At 37.7% G+C, this 16,302-nt stretch overlaps 1 protein-coding gene across 6 annotated transcripts in view; it reads right to left on the minus strand.

Annotated features, from left to right (window-relative positions):
• The window catches only part of LOC150079291 (intermembrane lipid transfer protein VPS13D-like), a 1,618,665-nt gene that overhangs the window by 1,018,808 nt on the left and 583,555 nt on the right, over positions 1-16,302 (minus strand). For all 6 annotated transcript variants that reach the window (XM_090383928.1, XM_090383929.1, XM_090383926.1 and 3 more), the window contains one exon: positions 9,299-9,556. In XM_090383928.1, the coding sequence (XP_090240054.1) occupies positions 9,299-9,556 (258 nt within the window). The remainder of the gene's footprint in view (positions 1-9,298; positions 9,557-16,302) is intronic.

Here is a 16,302-nt window from a genome sequence, read left to right on the forward strand (position 1 = left end):
ATTGACTAAACTTGTAGAATAGCATGAGTAAATGTTTGTATTATAATATATTTTCTAGTGTGATGTATTTAAAGATGGGGTTAATTTGGCCAAAACCGATTGTCATTTAGAATATGATAAAATTTGGTGGAATGGGTTGCAAGCTAATTTTTTGAGGAAGTTTTGTTATCCCTGATTAGTATTACATAGTTGCAACAAATATGAGTATATTGAATGCATTGTGTAATTATGAATCAGAATCCCATTAACAAAGGTGGGCATTTCAAATGTAAATGCATTTCTTTTATCATAGATATTGAGAGTAAATTTATCACTTGCACATTTCTACATTATTCCTAAACTTAGGAAAGTAAAACTGTCCAAATTGCTGCTGGTAACTTCAATACAAGTTCTGTACGGCAAAGGCAATTCTTGAACCCAAGGATATCCCTTTTGTTTGCTTATATAAGCATACCATAATATAAATACAGTAATATAGTATAAATATAAATGTATAGATGCGGAGATAGGGAAAACCCCCTGGTGCCATCAGACAACTAACACACTTATAAATATAGTTAGAGTAGAATGCCAGTTATCCAGAATAATTAATGTTAGACCTCTTCCACAAAGCAAGTTTTTTTCTGGATAATCGAATGTAAGGTCAAATTAAATAAATTCTGTTATAATACATTATTATGTACAGCCACTCCCAGACTTACGTAAGGGTTGCATTCCACAGAACTCTACATATGGCAGAATTTTACTTATGTCGGAATTTCCCTAAATGCTTATGCAGCACTTGCAAATTTGATTCAAGCAAAAAAGAAACATTGAACGAACATGAAAATAGAATTATTTATTCAATTTTTTTATCTTATGCACAAGAAAAATTACAAAGTGTACAAAATTACAAAAATTTCAAAATTATAAAATTACAAAAAGAGAGAGGAGACAAGCATAACATTAGCAAGTTTTACCTTTTGGGCATCGTTGGAAGAATTAACTCTCCAGCTCATAAGTATGACACTGCAAGGGTTGAGGGCTATGGAGATTTAGAAGGAGGTTTTCCAACACATCACAAAATTTCTCTGCAGCTGCAGAATCAGCACTGGCGACTTCACCACATACTTTGTTTTGGAAATCAGCACGAAGCTTGAACCTATTAAACCACCCGTTGCTTGCCACAAACTTGGCTTGGGGGGTTTGCTGTACTTATCCTTAATTTTTATGCTTTTGCCTGAATGCCGATTGGACTCACGGACACTTGCTTCTGAATCTGATTTTCCATCCATATTATTAATAGCTTTCCATATTCGATATAGCACCTGAATGCTGGTTTGTGTTCACTGTTGATCTTAAATGAATTGATCCTTTAACATGTTCTTTTATTATAAGCATTTAGGGCATAAGCTTTAAGCTAAGGAAAAGTCTAGACTATGTATAAGTACAAAGGGTACTAGGAAAGTTTTGCAATACAGCTCTGTTTATTTAATTTTTTCAAAGTAATTTCCTCTACATTTAATACACCTCTCCATCCTCCGAAACCAATCTTTAAACCAGTTCTGCCAAGTTTCACTAGGGAGTAAAGCACACTCGTTGTCCCAAGCCCGTAGAAGGTCCTCATCACTGGAAAACCGCCTCCCTTTTAGCTTCATTTTCACATGCGGGAACAGTGCAAAGTCGCAGGGAGCAAGGTCTGGACTGTAGGGAGGGTGCTCGAGAAGTTTCAGTCCTGTCGTGGTCAAATATTCGGTGCAGGCTTTGGCGCGGTGAGCTGCAGCATTATCGTGATGGAGGTACCAGGTGTCCATTCTTGACTTTGGCCGCAGGTTCTTCATAGATCCAATGACTTTAGGCAGGCATTGTTCAGTATACCACTTAGCTGTGACTGTCTTCTGCGTGTCCAAAACGACACGTTCCACAATTCCACTCGATTTGAAAAATACAGCTATCATTTTCTTCTTTACAGATCGGATTTTCTGACAATTACGGGTGTGTCGTCATCACCAAAGACTCAAACTTTGTTTTGAGCCTTGGTTGGCAGATCGTAATAGTACAGCCAAGTCTCGTCACCTGTCATGATGTTGTTCACATACCGAGATTGTCCCTTATCAAACTTTTTCAACATCTCCCGGCACCAAGTCACACGTCGTGTCATCTGCTCTTCAGTCAGTTGATGCGGCACCCAGAGAGAACAAAGTTTCTTCACGTGCAAATGATCTTACAGAATCGAACGAATTGCTGGTGCATTTAGGCCCAAAGTATCCTCTGTCTGTTGGTAGGTCACTCGCCTGTTTTCGTCAAGCATTTTCCTCACAGCAGTAACGTTTTCCTCCGTAACTGACGTTCGTGGCCTTCCCGGCCTCTCAGAATACTCCAGAGTGAAATTTCCCCTTTGGAATTCTCTATACCACCTGAATATCATTGTATGATGTGGACAATCATCATCTAGTGCAAGAGTCATTTCTTCTAAGCACTGGTCTATGGTTAAACCATGCACGAAATTATACCGCAAAACTGTCCTTATCTCATTTCGTGACCACGATGCCATCGCAAGCACTTTACACTCTCACTACTAATGAATAACTGAGCCCATTGACTTGGCGCGGCGGCTACTATGCACGTATGAACATGTCTCAACATGCAGCAACAAGCAGCTTCCTGTGATTCATTGTTGCTTCATATTGCAAAACTTTCCTAGTACCCTTTGTATAGTGGTATTCTCAGATAGATGTGAGGTGGTGGTAGAGGATGGTGGTAGAGTCTCAGATGGATACCACCACCTCAGATAGAGGTGGTGGTATCCATCTGAGAATAAGTAACATTAGTCTTCTCCTCAGGTGAAGTTTTACTTATTCGAAGTAGTGCAATATCATGGCAACTCGTTGTGAAGGTATTCAAAATATGAGATATAACTTAAAACGATGCCGCTTTGCTAATATTCTGTTCATTCAGATTTGGCTATATGTTATTGATGCTTTCGCCTATACTTATACATGTTCTTTTATAAATGCACTGTACCTTAAAATAGTATCCATTGTTGAAGCAGCAAGACCTTATTCTGTGCAATAGATGACAAACTTTGTCCTGCTTCATACTTCTTAATTATCTTGATTTCTATATCAATTTTGTTTTGTTTCTTAGCCATGCCACCACTTGCACTTTCTGTTTGTCCCTTTCTCTTCACCATTGTAATAAGCAAATAGGAATGAAGAGAAGGTTCTGAAAATTTATTTATATTTTTTATATGATTGAAGATTTCAGTGAAGGGGAAATCATTTCACCATAATACCGTAACGTAAAAACCCATAAAATTCGAGTTATCGGTATTATCGCAAATGGAATTAAGATCACATTTGCTACCCGTTTATAATTAGATGCACTAACAGAAAAGCCCAATAAACCAGGAAGTGCAAATTGTTTTTATTGTTTTATGGTAGTGACCTCCAGAAATGTGTTTTAGAAAAATATCACAAAGGCATTCAAAACTGATTCTTATAACAGAACATATGATAAGGATGAAAGTGTAGTGCAATTTCAATAATGAAAATGACCTTTAAAAAGAGATAAATAGCCTAGTTATATGGCAAAAATTTCAACTTACAAGGTCTTGTAACGAATTACCAAAAAAAAAAAAAAAGGAAAAGTGTTATTGGGTTCATGTTACAATATTTTCTAGATACCTCCATTTATTCCTACAGGATGCAGAATACGTTTCCTTGATTTTTTTTTTTCAAGTTTGCACCGGCCGGCAAAAACTTACGTAAAGTAGAATTTCCACCAGTCGAGTATTACGTAAGCCGGGGAATGACTGTATTAAGGTAAAAGAAAGTCTTTACATAGTGAGAAAAAAAAAAACAAATTTATTTAATTAAAAATAATAATAATAACTTACACATAAAAATTGGCACATTTACATATGTATGTATATTTGGATAGGCATTTTGGTGGAAATTTTATGTGGAAAAAATTTTTAAATAATTTTTTTAAAATAATGTTTGATTGTTTTTTGTTTCGTTTGCTGTGACCTTTTTTTTTTTCTTCTGAGGAATCTTTCAAGTTCCTTAATAATATCAATTTGATTATATCGCATTCTTCCTAGTTTTCTGCCCATTTCAGTGCTGATTCTTTTCGTTGACATTTTACCATAAACAAACAGAAAAATTATAAATAATAATAAATCGCACAGTTTCGGGCCAATATTATTCTTACCGAATATGGAACTAAACTAAACATAACATGAAATGAACAGAATATGTATGGGAAAATTGGGTTCATGGAAGCAAATGACTAAACTCTATCAGTCATGGTTTCCGAGAAAACCCATTAGTCCTAATCCAACATTTTTCAAGAAATACTCTTGTAACATAATAAACATTTGTCTCAAACACTACCATTAATAAAAAAAAACAAAGAATAAAAATCAGCCTTTGAAATTATTCCGGATATCTGACGTTCTACTGTACTTAAAATGGATAACTCACAGAAAGCATTCCATGATTATATGTGAATTGCTGAAAGGTTACTGTATTCTGTATACATTGCAACCAGAACCTTTTTAGTTCTGCATGTGAGATCAAAATAAACATATAAAGGTCTCTACTCAATAGGTCTCATTATTCAAATTTATGTATTTGAGAATAATATTATTGTTCTTCTTCTTCTCATATTATTTCTCCCTGATTGGGGGTTCCACCTCGTGACAGGTATTGCTACCAAGTACACAGAGTGGTTGTAATGTCAGGTATTACTGTTGCCCGAGGAACTCTGACTATCCTACAGGTATTCAACATTGCAACTTTCTGGAGTTTCTTGTAGGTGTTCTCTGGGAGACCAATTGCTGCTAAGCTGTTATGTAGGGTCTTTGGCACCACACCGGTGGCTGATACAATGATAGGGATGGTCATTATTTGAAGCATATGCCACATCTCTTTGATCTCCTGTCTTAGGTTTCTGTACTTCCTGGTTTTTTCTTCACAGGTTTTCTGGAGTGTTGTGCACTGCTATGTCAATTACATAGGTAGCCTTTTCCTTCTTGTCCACAATGGTTATATCCAGTTTGTTGTGTGGGATTATCTCATCCACTATAATGATGTGGTCCCAGTATAGCCTGTGGGTTTGGGTTTTTAGTACTGCCTGGGGTTCATACTTGTAGTACAGTACACTTTCTTTGATCAATTGGTATTTCCTCACTAGCTTCTGATGTATTATCCTGTTTACCTAGTCGTGTCTATGAGTGTACTCAGTCTGGGTGATCACCTTGCATCCCGCTGTGAAGTGTTGGATCGTTTCTGAGGCCAGGTGGCATCGTCGACGTTTCATCTGACAGTCCGGGCTCCTTGGTGATGTATTTTCTATAATTTCTAGTGTTGAATATCTGGTCTTGGATGGCAAGCATGAATCCTTCAGTCTCAGGGAAGATCGCCCTGGTTGTGAGCCATGAATTGGAAGCAATCTTATCTATGTGATCTTGATGCTCATTCATTGCAGTATCTGCCACGGAGTGTCTTCTTTGTCCATCTTTCAAACTTCGTTTATTCCGTCCAAGTGAGAGTGGACTCCTTGCTTAGACTGAGTGTGGTATACCACTTGTCTATCTTCCTTATAGCCTGGTAGAGTGCTGCTGTGTGTTTCTGGAAGTAATCCTTCGGGTTAGCTATTGCTGTTTTCTGTTGCTTGATGAGGTCAGTCGGGCCCCTTCCTTCTCTTTCCGAGCTATTGTCAGTCTCTCCACAGTTGACTTCGAGTGGTGTTGGTGGCACGTGGTCATCATTGTCTTTCTCGTGATATATTCTCCAGCTCGGTGTTGGTCCAATCTATGACCTCGAAGGAGTATGTTAGCACTGGGGCTGCATAGGTGTTCAGGGCTTTAACTGCGTTCCCTCCATTCAGCTGTGCTTGCTTTCAACAGGCTTTTGAGTCTCTGATGGTATTTTCTGGTCAGGCAAGCCTCATTTCCTTGTACTCTAACTGCTGAGCCTGCATCATCCCCAAGCATTTGTAGGTTTCTCCCTGTGTCATGGCTTCGATCTCTTTACAAGTCTGTAGCTGGTAGTTTTGACCAACTAATTTTCCCTGGTGCAATGCATGGGTCTTGCATTTGTCTAGACCAAATTCCATCCTGATATCATTGCTGAATTCTTCAGTGATATGGAGTAGTTGCTGGAGTTGTCGGGTAGAGCTCGATATCATTCACGTACATCAGGTGGACAAGAGTGTACAGGTTCTTTCTTCCTTCTTTGAAGTTATATCCATACTTGCTGCTAACTATGGTGGATAGTGGGTTAAGTGCAAGAGAGAACAACAGTTGGCTCAGGGCATCTCTCTAAAAGATTCCTCTTCTGATCTGGATTGGTCTGGTTGTGATGTTCTAAACCTTAATGGTGGTACTCCATTTTGGCATTGGTGCTCCTAGGAAGTTTGTCACCATTAGATTGACTTTGTAGACCTTCAGCATCTCTATTAGCCAGCTATGAGGAACAGAGTCAAAGGCCTTGCGGTAATCGATGTAGGATGAGTACAAGTTGTGGCGCTTCTTCTATGCTTGCTCTATAACTATGGTATCTATGGTTAATTGCTCCTTGCATCCTTTCTGTGTTCTGCCATTATGTTCTGGCTCTCCAAGTTGTCTGATATCTTCTTTGTTATGCAGCTGGTCAGGATCTTGTACATCTTTAGGGAGGCAGGTAATTGACTTGTATTTCACCGGCTTTGTTGTATCTTCATCTTTAGGCTTCAGATATGTGATTCCTTGAGTGAGAAACTTCGGGATTGTCTCTGGGTGCCTTATCATTCGGGTGAACTGCTCTGCGAGGTGCTTGTGTGTGTCAAGTGAGCTTCTTGTACCAGTAGTTGTGGAGGTTATCTAATCCTGGAGTTTGTCAATTGTGGGAGTTCCTGATCAGTTATTTTACTTCTTCCTGTCAAATCTCCTACTCTCTCATCTCTTATACGTCATTGGTTTTCTTCCGTTCTAGTTCTATCCAGGAGGCTCAGCTATTGTTGTTTGTCATTTGGTTTTTAGGAGCATTAGCAACTAAGGCCAAATTGCTCCGGGGATATGCGGTGGTCATTCCGACCTTTCCGCATCCTCCGTATTTGGTGGTCACAGGCTCGAACCCCGGTCTAATCAAGAAGCATGTGCTACGCACTGCTGCTCCTGCCCACCTGGCTACAGAGGCACCTTCAGCTGTTGTGTCTTATTTCACTGCTCCATGTGTTGCAACAGAAATCCCCAACTGTCTTCTGCTTGTGTGTTCCATTCCCTTCCTTCCTGTCTTCTCCAAGACTTCTGTAGAGGGCTCTTTGGTCCTCATCAAAGATTCGGTTATTTATTTTCCTCTGGGAGCTCTCTTTGTATCGGCACAGTCTCTGGTTGAGTGCGAGGACGCTCTGCTTCAGTGTGTCCAAGTATTTTCCTATTCTCTGATTTTTGGTCTCATGATTGCTGTGGATGCTGTCTCTCTTAAGGATGATCTTCACTTTTCCAATCAATTTCTTACTCCTATTACCCCGTTGGCACTGGGTCAATTGTTCTATTTTGACTCACTCTTCTATCTTCAGCTGAAGTCTTCTTTCCCAAGCTGGTAGTTCCTTTTGTTTTCATTTCTTCTGCTGCTGTTGGTCTCTCATTTCTCTTCCATTAATCCTAGTGACTGCTATGGAAGCACAGTATACGGCTGTGTGGATGGCCTCTAGTGTTACACCATAGTTATCGAGGTAATGTGGTATTATTTGCCAATTGAGGTGGTCTGTGACTCTCCTCAAGGTTCTACTGGGCCTCTGCTTTGGTATCCTGTAGGTTTTTGTGGGGTCCATTCCTTCAAATTCTGTTAGGGCCTTCTTCCACTCATCATTACTTTGGATAGAGCGATCTCGTCTCTTTCCATTTCTGCTGCTCTGAGTTGTATTTCTTCCTACTTTTCATCCTCTGGTTTTGTAGTAGTATGCTCTTCCACCTCTGGTTCCGTATTGACCATATTCTTTGTTCTTTGTAGATGATCACTCACATCCCGCTTGATTTTTTCCAAGATTGCAGGAGCTATCAGGTTCTTTGTAACAATAGTCCTTCTCTGGTCAATGGGCCAGAGAAGGACCTTCACTCTTCAGTGACCTGAATATCTGGAAATCATTCCAACCACTTGGTATGTAGTCTTGACCTGTATATTGTCATATCGGTCTCTAGCTTGGTTATTTCATAATGTTTCTATTATTGAGAATAATTTTGTTTTTGAAATTAGTGCATAAAATCGATAAAACCTTAAAAAATAATAATAATAAAATAAATAAATAAATATATAATACAAATAACATTTATAAAACTAGAAAGAAGAGCAACAGCAATTCAGCTTGAAATAGCAATTTCAGCTCTCAATCTCCAATAGTAAATTCATGATTGAATTTTGGTGAGTCACCTGTGAAGTGGCCTACCCCCACTAACAGGTTAAGCTCCTTGTTGTTCAGACTTTTTTTTTCCTTTTTTTTTAATTTGATATTAAAGCTCAGTAATACTAATTTTATTTTTATTTTTAAATTTAACTTTTGTAAAATCAACTACTTTTTTCTCAATGGGAAAATTTTCATTGTTCTCAGTTTAGTCCAAAACTTCAAAAGTGTACTTCTGCAATGAGTATAAACTGATTGTATTTAAGGTTAAAATAATCATAATACAACAGTTGTAGCTTAAGGAGATGAGATGAAGTGCTCTCACAGTATTTCAAAGCCAAATATCACAAAAAACATTGTCTGTTGTATTTTTATATTTTAAAAAGATAAAAATACAACATTTTTATTTTATTTTAAAAATACAACAGACACAATGCTTGTCTGTTGTATTTTAAATAAAAATCAATATACAGTCATTTCACAAGAAAATCGAAAATGTTTTTAAACTAGACAGGATGAGGAAAAACTTTCTCAGTGAGAAAAAAATCAGCTGATTATGAAAAATTTTAATTTACAAATCATAAAATTTAAATTACACTTAGTCCAATTTTAATGTCAAATTCAAAAATTTAGGCCCAAATATGCAATAAAGAACCACACGACTAAAACAAAATTAAAAATAAGCAAGATAGACTCCATTACCTTTTAATTGAAACACCTTATATATATGCACTTACTCCATAGAACCCATATACAAAAGTAATATGTAATGGGTCACAGTCGTGAAAGGGTTATTCAAAATCCAATACTATATTTAATGATACAGAAGTATGGTATACAGTAACACTTTCATTCAATAAACCTCTTTGCTTCACTGAGTAAATTTAAAGAATTAAAGCAACTTTAAATGGGAACTCTAAGTATAAAATACCTGTAAAGATGTTTCATAAGAATCTTCCTTTTTGTAATTCAGACTAAATTCCTGAAATGTAAGACTGACTAAACTCTGTTCCCCACTTTCCAAGTTTGCTTGCAATTCCACAGTAAAATCAGGAATCAAAAAAAATGCTTGAATGGCAACAGACTGCTTCTCACCTCCATCTTTAGTATAGTTATTTGCTGATGTTGATGTTTTGAAGTCTGTTCTCTGCTGATCCAATTTTAATGCTGACATACTAGGTTCTGTGTCCTTTAACAGAAATAAATGAATTACAACATGCACCATAAATGTTGACTATGCTCAATATTTTACTTTCCTCAATTATAAAATGTCAAAAAAATCTCAATACTCTCCTCCTCCTCCTCTAAACCTTTTATTTTAAATTGCAATTTAATATGAACACAGACATATTTCAATTAATGTGATAATTTGTGTGATTTTGGAAACACACAAGAATTCTTTATGAACTTCATGCATTCAGTTCACATCAACTATTCTGTGTTAAATTCAGAGAATTTCTTAAAATCTTTCAAAATCTGAATAATCCTAGCCTAAAAGACAAAGTAGTAGTGAAAATAATATTATGCATGGGTCAAAGGGAGACATTTTAATGACTTTTATAAATATATTGCACTTGTAGCAACAGAATTTAATGAGCCAACTAATCAGAACAAGTCCTTACTCAAATAGAAAGTTAAAAACGTAATAATAATAAATTTATTTAAAAAAATCTAATTATTATTTTAACAGCACTGGAGCTCACTGCTCATATCCTTTTTGTACATTAGGAAAGTACAAGTGTGCATTCACACGCCAATGTCAATGCTGTGTGATAGGGAAAACCTGAAATGATTCACAGGGCAAGACATCTAACTTAGTTAATGTTATATGGATGTCTTCCTCTGATTCCTGATTTCTAAATTCCTCTTCAATTCCACATTAGAAATTCCTCTTAAGTTGAAGCTGTAGTTAGACAGACAGTGGCTGTTCAACAAAGTACAGCTCTGATTGAAGAGGAATTTAGAAATTAGAAATGACAGCAAAATATTGTCAAAGCATCCATGAAGGATTACCTGTATTGAACACTGTAGCTAGTCATTAAAACCAGAATGATAACTTATAAGAAAACATTAAGACTAAGTTTTTGCCTAAATACAAATCACTGCTCTAACCAAAGGAGGTAAGGTAATATGAAATTTAAATGCTTTATCTTTCGAATATTGCTAATCAGGTCAGATAAACCAGACCTAAGAGTTCACTGCAGATCAAAAACAATGCAACTGACAACATGCATGAGTCAGAAGGAAGCTATCATGAAATTTTAATAGCGTTCACAGAAAGTTGTTTTCCTTTATTGATACCAATTTAACACCCATTTCTTCTCTCTGAATCAAAAGAGAAGAAAGTCTACTTTACATTTAACAACTTCAAATTACAAGTTTCAATTAACCATGTTTAATCATTTTAAGGGCACAAAAGGTGAAACTGTTGTTCATATTGAAAATAATGATGACATTAAGCATAGGCAATGCAAGGTTTTGCTTAACATGTACGAGGCGATGTTGAGAAAAATCTGTGAATCAGAGCTGAATTTGAAAGTGTCTGCAATTTTATCAACACACAACAGGATGGAGTTTATGGTTGTGGTTGTTCTTATTGAATATTTCATGGCACAAAGCCTGCTGCAGCCATACTGTACCTTTCATAGTTTTTTAACCACTACTAGTGTTTGAGTTCAAGTCTGGATAAATTTGTAAATGGCAGTTAGGAACAAGTATAGACACCAATTCTTTTTCAGAAACAAAGGATTCTTTTACATTTGCATCTTTGTTTATTATATGTTGGTATTTTGCCAATGCACACAGAACAGGACAAAGTTTATGGCTGTTGTTGTTATTGATAATTTAAATGCACGAGGGATGCTGTGGCCATATTGTGTCTTTCAAAATTTCTTATTCAGTACAAGTGTTTGGGTTCAGGTTTGGATAAATTTTGAAATGGCAGTTAGGAATAAGTATAGACACCAATTCTTTTCAGAAACAGAAAGGATTTTGTTACATTTTCATCTTCACTTCCTATATGTTGCAGTTCTGTGGGTTCCTGTAGGAGTGATGCAACAGAGATGTGAAGGATGTGCTTCTAGCAGTCTGTAGATAAGTATACTCTAGTTGAATAGGTTTCAATGTGAGTAAAGAGACAGTTCTGACATTGAGATGGATCGTCCCCACTGAGCAAAGAGCACTGAACTTTTCCATTGAATTTCTCCATAAATGGGTAAAATAAGCCTAAATATTACCAGTGGATCAACACTGACAGAATCCATACTGGTGATCGTTAATCAAACGGAAGTTTTCTAAATAGTTTAAGAGTTGACAGTTAATTGATTTCTCCATTACTTTGGAAAGAGTAGAACTAATTGCAATGGGACGATAATTGGATGGGAGGGATTTGTCACCCTTTTTAGGAACCGGCTGGATATGAGCAAATTTCCAAGCAGAAGGAAAAACACCTCTGGAATAAAAAAGTGAAAAAAGTGGCAAAGAACAGGAGTAAGTTCAGGAGTGCAGGTTTGAGAACAAGTGGAGAAATACCATCAGGGCCTGGAGCTTTCTTAGCATCAAGATTCGTCAAAATCCTTCGGACATCCTTTTGATGGAAGACCACAGGAGGCATTGAATGGAGTGTGTTGGGAACGGTGGGAGGTGTTTTACCAAGATAATTAATACGTGAGTTGGAAGAAAAATGAGATGCTAGCAGATCAGCTGAAGTGACAAAAGAACCATCTGGTTTTGACAGACATAGGAACATAGATGGGCAAAAGTTGTGGCCAGTAGCTTTGGCAAAAGGACTGATTAATAACTGCTTTACAATTGTTGTGAGTCTGGTGTAGGCAGAAAATGAAACTGAAGAATTGGAAACAAGCCAATTATGATATGCAACGTTCTTCACTTGAACAGAATTAGCACATTTATTGGAAAACCAAGGTTTAGATAAATGACAAGATTTTAAGGTGGAATAAAGGATTCCATTTCTACAAACATAATTTTACTGACATGATCTGAGCAAACATTGACATCAGAAGTAGTAGTAGTAGAGGCATGTGATGCAAGAAAGCAAGTGTATGAGCTTATGCAGCATCAGCCAAAAAAAAAAAATCACACAGTTCCCTCCAAATGCCTGTCCAGTTCCTCCTTAAATTTATTCAACCTATTAACTTCCACAACGACAGATGGAAGTTTGTTTCAGCAATTAACCACCCGCTGGCTAAACGCAAATTTCCGCACATCTATTCTGCATCTGTCTTTTCTTAATTTGAATTTATGTCCCCTTAGATTCGTAATTTGAAGTGGAAGGATCCCATTAGAATTCAGCGTGCTCAACTCATTCAAGGCCTTATACACTTCAATCAGATCACTGCATGGGTGCCTATTCTCCAGCCACTGCAATTTGCAGAGCTTAAGCCTCTAATGGTAAGAGGATCCCTTCATTCTCCTCACCAATCTTGTTGCCCTTCTCTGTACACGCTTAAGTAAATCTACATGCTTCCTAAAATGGGGCCTCCAGACCTGTACGCAGGTCTGGAGCCTCAATGGTCAGGCCACTCAAGGCGTGGCCTGACCATTGCCTTATACAGAGGGACAATCACCTCCTTCTCCCTGCTAGCAAAATTCCTATATATCATTGACAAATCCCCATGACCTGCCCAGCAGCCTGTCTGCATTGCTCAGAAAACTTCATATCTGACTGCACAATTACTCCCAGGTCTTTTTCATTTTCTACCACCTTAAGTATAGTACCACACAGTTGGTACATTTCTCTGGGGTTACTTCTACCCATATGCAGTACTTAGCATTTGTCAAGGTTAAACTTCAGTTGCCACTTCTTAGCCCATCTGCCCAAATTATCTAGATCCTGTTGCAGTAGCACACTGCATTACTGTCATTAACAACCCTGCCAACCTTTGTATCATCTGAAAACTTCGAACATTAAGCCTGATATACCTTCATCAATATCACTGATAAATACACAAAACAACAGTGGACCTAACACCGAACCCTGTGGGACACCACTAATAACATTAGTCCACGAAGAGCAGCACCCATCGATTACCACCCTGTTTTCTCCCACCTTAACCATCCTTTTATCTATTGTAGCAATGGTATTACCCTTAATACCATTCTGCTCCAATTTGTACAATAGTCTTCCATGCGGAACAGTATCAAAATCTTTCCTGAAATCCAAATATATGATATCAAAATTATTTTTTGCATCCAGTTCCTTTGTAACCACATCATAATATCCTATCAAATTTGTCAGACAAGACTTTCCCTTAACAAACACATGCTGGGTCTCAATTATTGCTGCAGTCTTGTCCAGATGATCCTACAATGCATCTTTAACCAGTGACTCCATTATTTTACCCAGAACAGAAATTAAACTAACTGGTCTGTAATTACTCGTGTCACCCTTCATTCCCCCTTTGTGAATTGGGGATACATTTGCACATCTCCAGTCAGTGGGAACCTCCATTGAGTCCAAGGATGCTTTCATAATTATGGCTAAGGGTTTGCTTAGTTGCTTTGCCGCCTCCTTTAATAACTGGATAGATTCCATCCACCCCAGGCACTTTCGTATGTTTAACTTCGACAATTTCTCCTCCACTTTGCTTTCAGTTATTACAAAATCATTAAGTATCCTGCTACAATTTGATAACCTTCTGCTGTTTTCAAACCTTAATAATTCCTCATGTGTGAATGTAGATGCAAAATACTCATTCAGTTTGTTTGCTCTGTGAGCAGGATCATCAACAGTCGAACCATCGATGTCAAGTGGACCAATCAGATTCATTCCCTTCCTTTTAGAGTTTATATGAGTAAAGAAATCCTTGCTGTTTTTCCTAGCATCTTTTGCCAAAGACTTCTCGTAATCTGCCTTCGCCTGCCTAACCTCCTTTGTGAACTGATTACAGACTAGCTTATATCTGCCATAGGTTTCTGAGTCGCTTGATAATTTATATGCACCCATGTATTTTTCTTCTCTGTCACGAGTCTCATTAGTTCATTAGATAACCATTTAGGCCTAAACCTTGAACAATATTTTTAATAGGTATGAAACATTTAGTAGCATCCAAGATTAATTCCTTGAATGCTTCCCACTTAGAATTTACTGTTGGTAACATTGTCAGTTTATCCCACTGTACAGAATTTAAAAACTGTCGGAGACCCCTGTACTCACCTTTAAGGAAGCAAAAACCCTTTCCTTTACCCCTGATGGTAATTAAATCTTTAAGTAAATCCCACATCAGTACACTGCGATCACTGCCACCTGGTGGTTCCTTTATCTGCAAATTCTTAATACACAAATGATCACTGCTGACAACCAGATCAAGAATATTACTTTCTCTGGTTGCCTCTCGAACATGCTGCTGCAGAAAACAATCATCCAATAAATACACAAAAGTCTGACTAGTGTGTGAGCGACCAACCCACAAGTTCCAGTCAATATCTGGGACGTTAAAATCCCCCATTATAAGACATTGATTTACTGGCACACTCTATTTCTCTGTACAATTGTTCATTGTATTCATTCGAGTCATTAGGCCTATAACACACTCCTACTCTTATTTTTGCTTTTGCAGTGCTTATGTCACACCAAACTGACTCAACAGTGCACTGTTCATCTATATCAACTGGATGCACTTCTTTTGATTTTATGTTTTTCTTAATTAACAGCATAACACCTCCTCCATTTCTATCCTGTCTATCCTTTCACATTGTACTCCCGAAATTGCAGTTCAGCATTCCTTATATCTGTGCGACACCACGTCTCTGCTATCCCAACAATATCTGCCTTTGATGTCTTGACCAACACTTCAAATTCATCAAATTTATTTAATATACTTCTCATGCAAGCATACATGCTCCTACTTACAAGTTTTGAAACAGTAATCCAACCAAGGAAAAGAAGAAAAGAATTCCCGCAGGTCATCCCATTTTGCATTCTCGTAATGCCAAACAACGCGAGGTTGGGAATAGCCACGAGATAAAGGCTCCATTGGGGAAGAAACAATCACCATGTTGGGATCTGAGGTGCCTAAAGGACCACTCACTTCGACTGTGTATAGATGGATTGTTTGTGAGAAAAAGATCAAGCACGTTGGCTGTATGGTTAGGATTGTCCGGTATTCTCATAGGTAAATGAACCATCAGTGTGAGGACATTAGTAATTGCAAAAGCCTCAGCATCTCGACCAGCTAGGTCTTTGTGACTAGAAAATGGAAGCCAGCTGGAGTTGGGAACATTAAAACCACCAAGGAAAATTACCTCACCATTAGGAAAGTTGGACTGAAGAAAGTCAAGTTGCAAAGAGAGGAAGTCAAAGAGCTCCAAGTGATTAGTGGAGATGGGAGAATGGTAGAGAATGAATTTGACAGAATGAGGTAGAGAGATTTTAAGCCACAGAAGATCGAAAAGAGAAGATTCCAAATTACCAAGTCTCTGACAGGGAATATCGGAATGGGCATATTCACAAGTACCACCTTTAAGGTGAAGGGAAATACGACAAATAATGTGGGCAACTGAAATGAGCAGTGGTTGAATCGACCAATAACTGAGATTCTCTCAGAAAAAGTACATGGGGTTTGGCAGACTGTAAGTAGAAATGGACATCATTGAGATTAGAACTGAGACCACGTATATTTGTGAAATAAACTAGGAAGTGTTTGGGAGGTTTAGATCTTTTTGCAAATAAGTTTGCTCTATTAGTTTGACAATTCGTGGTGTATTCAATAGTAAAAAAAAGGTAGGGGGAATGCTGTATGAAGTAAGGAAATTTTTGGATAGGGTGCACACATGGTGCGAATATACCCAGGTCCTTGACATAACGTGGCTTCGGTAATGCTCCCCACATACACACTACTCGGACTCGTTCCAGTAACTATATGGCAGAGTAGAGGTAGCAAGATTATACATTAACTAATCCGAAAGCCTCCTAGA

Source organism: Mastigoproctus giganteus, chromosome 10 (assembly GCF_048544385.1).
Source record: "Mastigoproctus giganteus isolate SK-2022 chromosome 10, ASM4854438v1, whole genome shotgun sequence".
NCBI lineage: Eukaryota > Metazoa > Arthropoda > Arachnida > Uropygi > Thelyphonidae > Mastigoproctus > Mastigoproctus giganteus.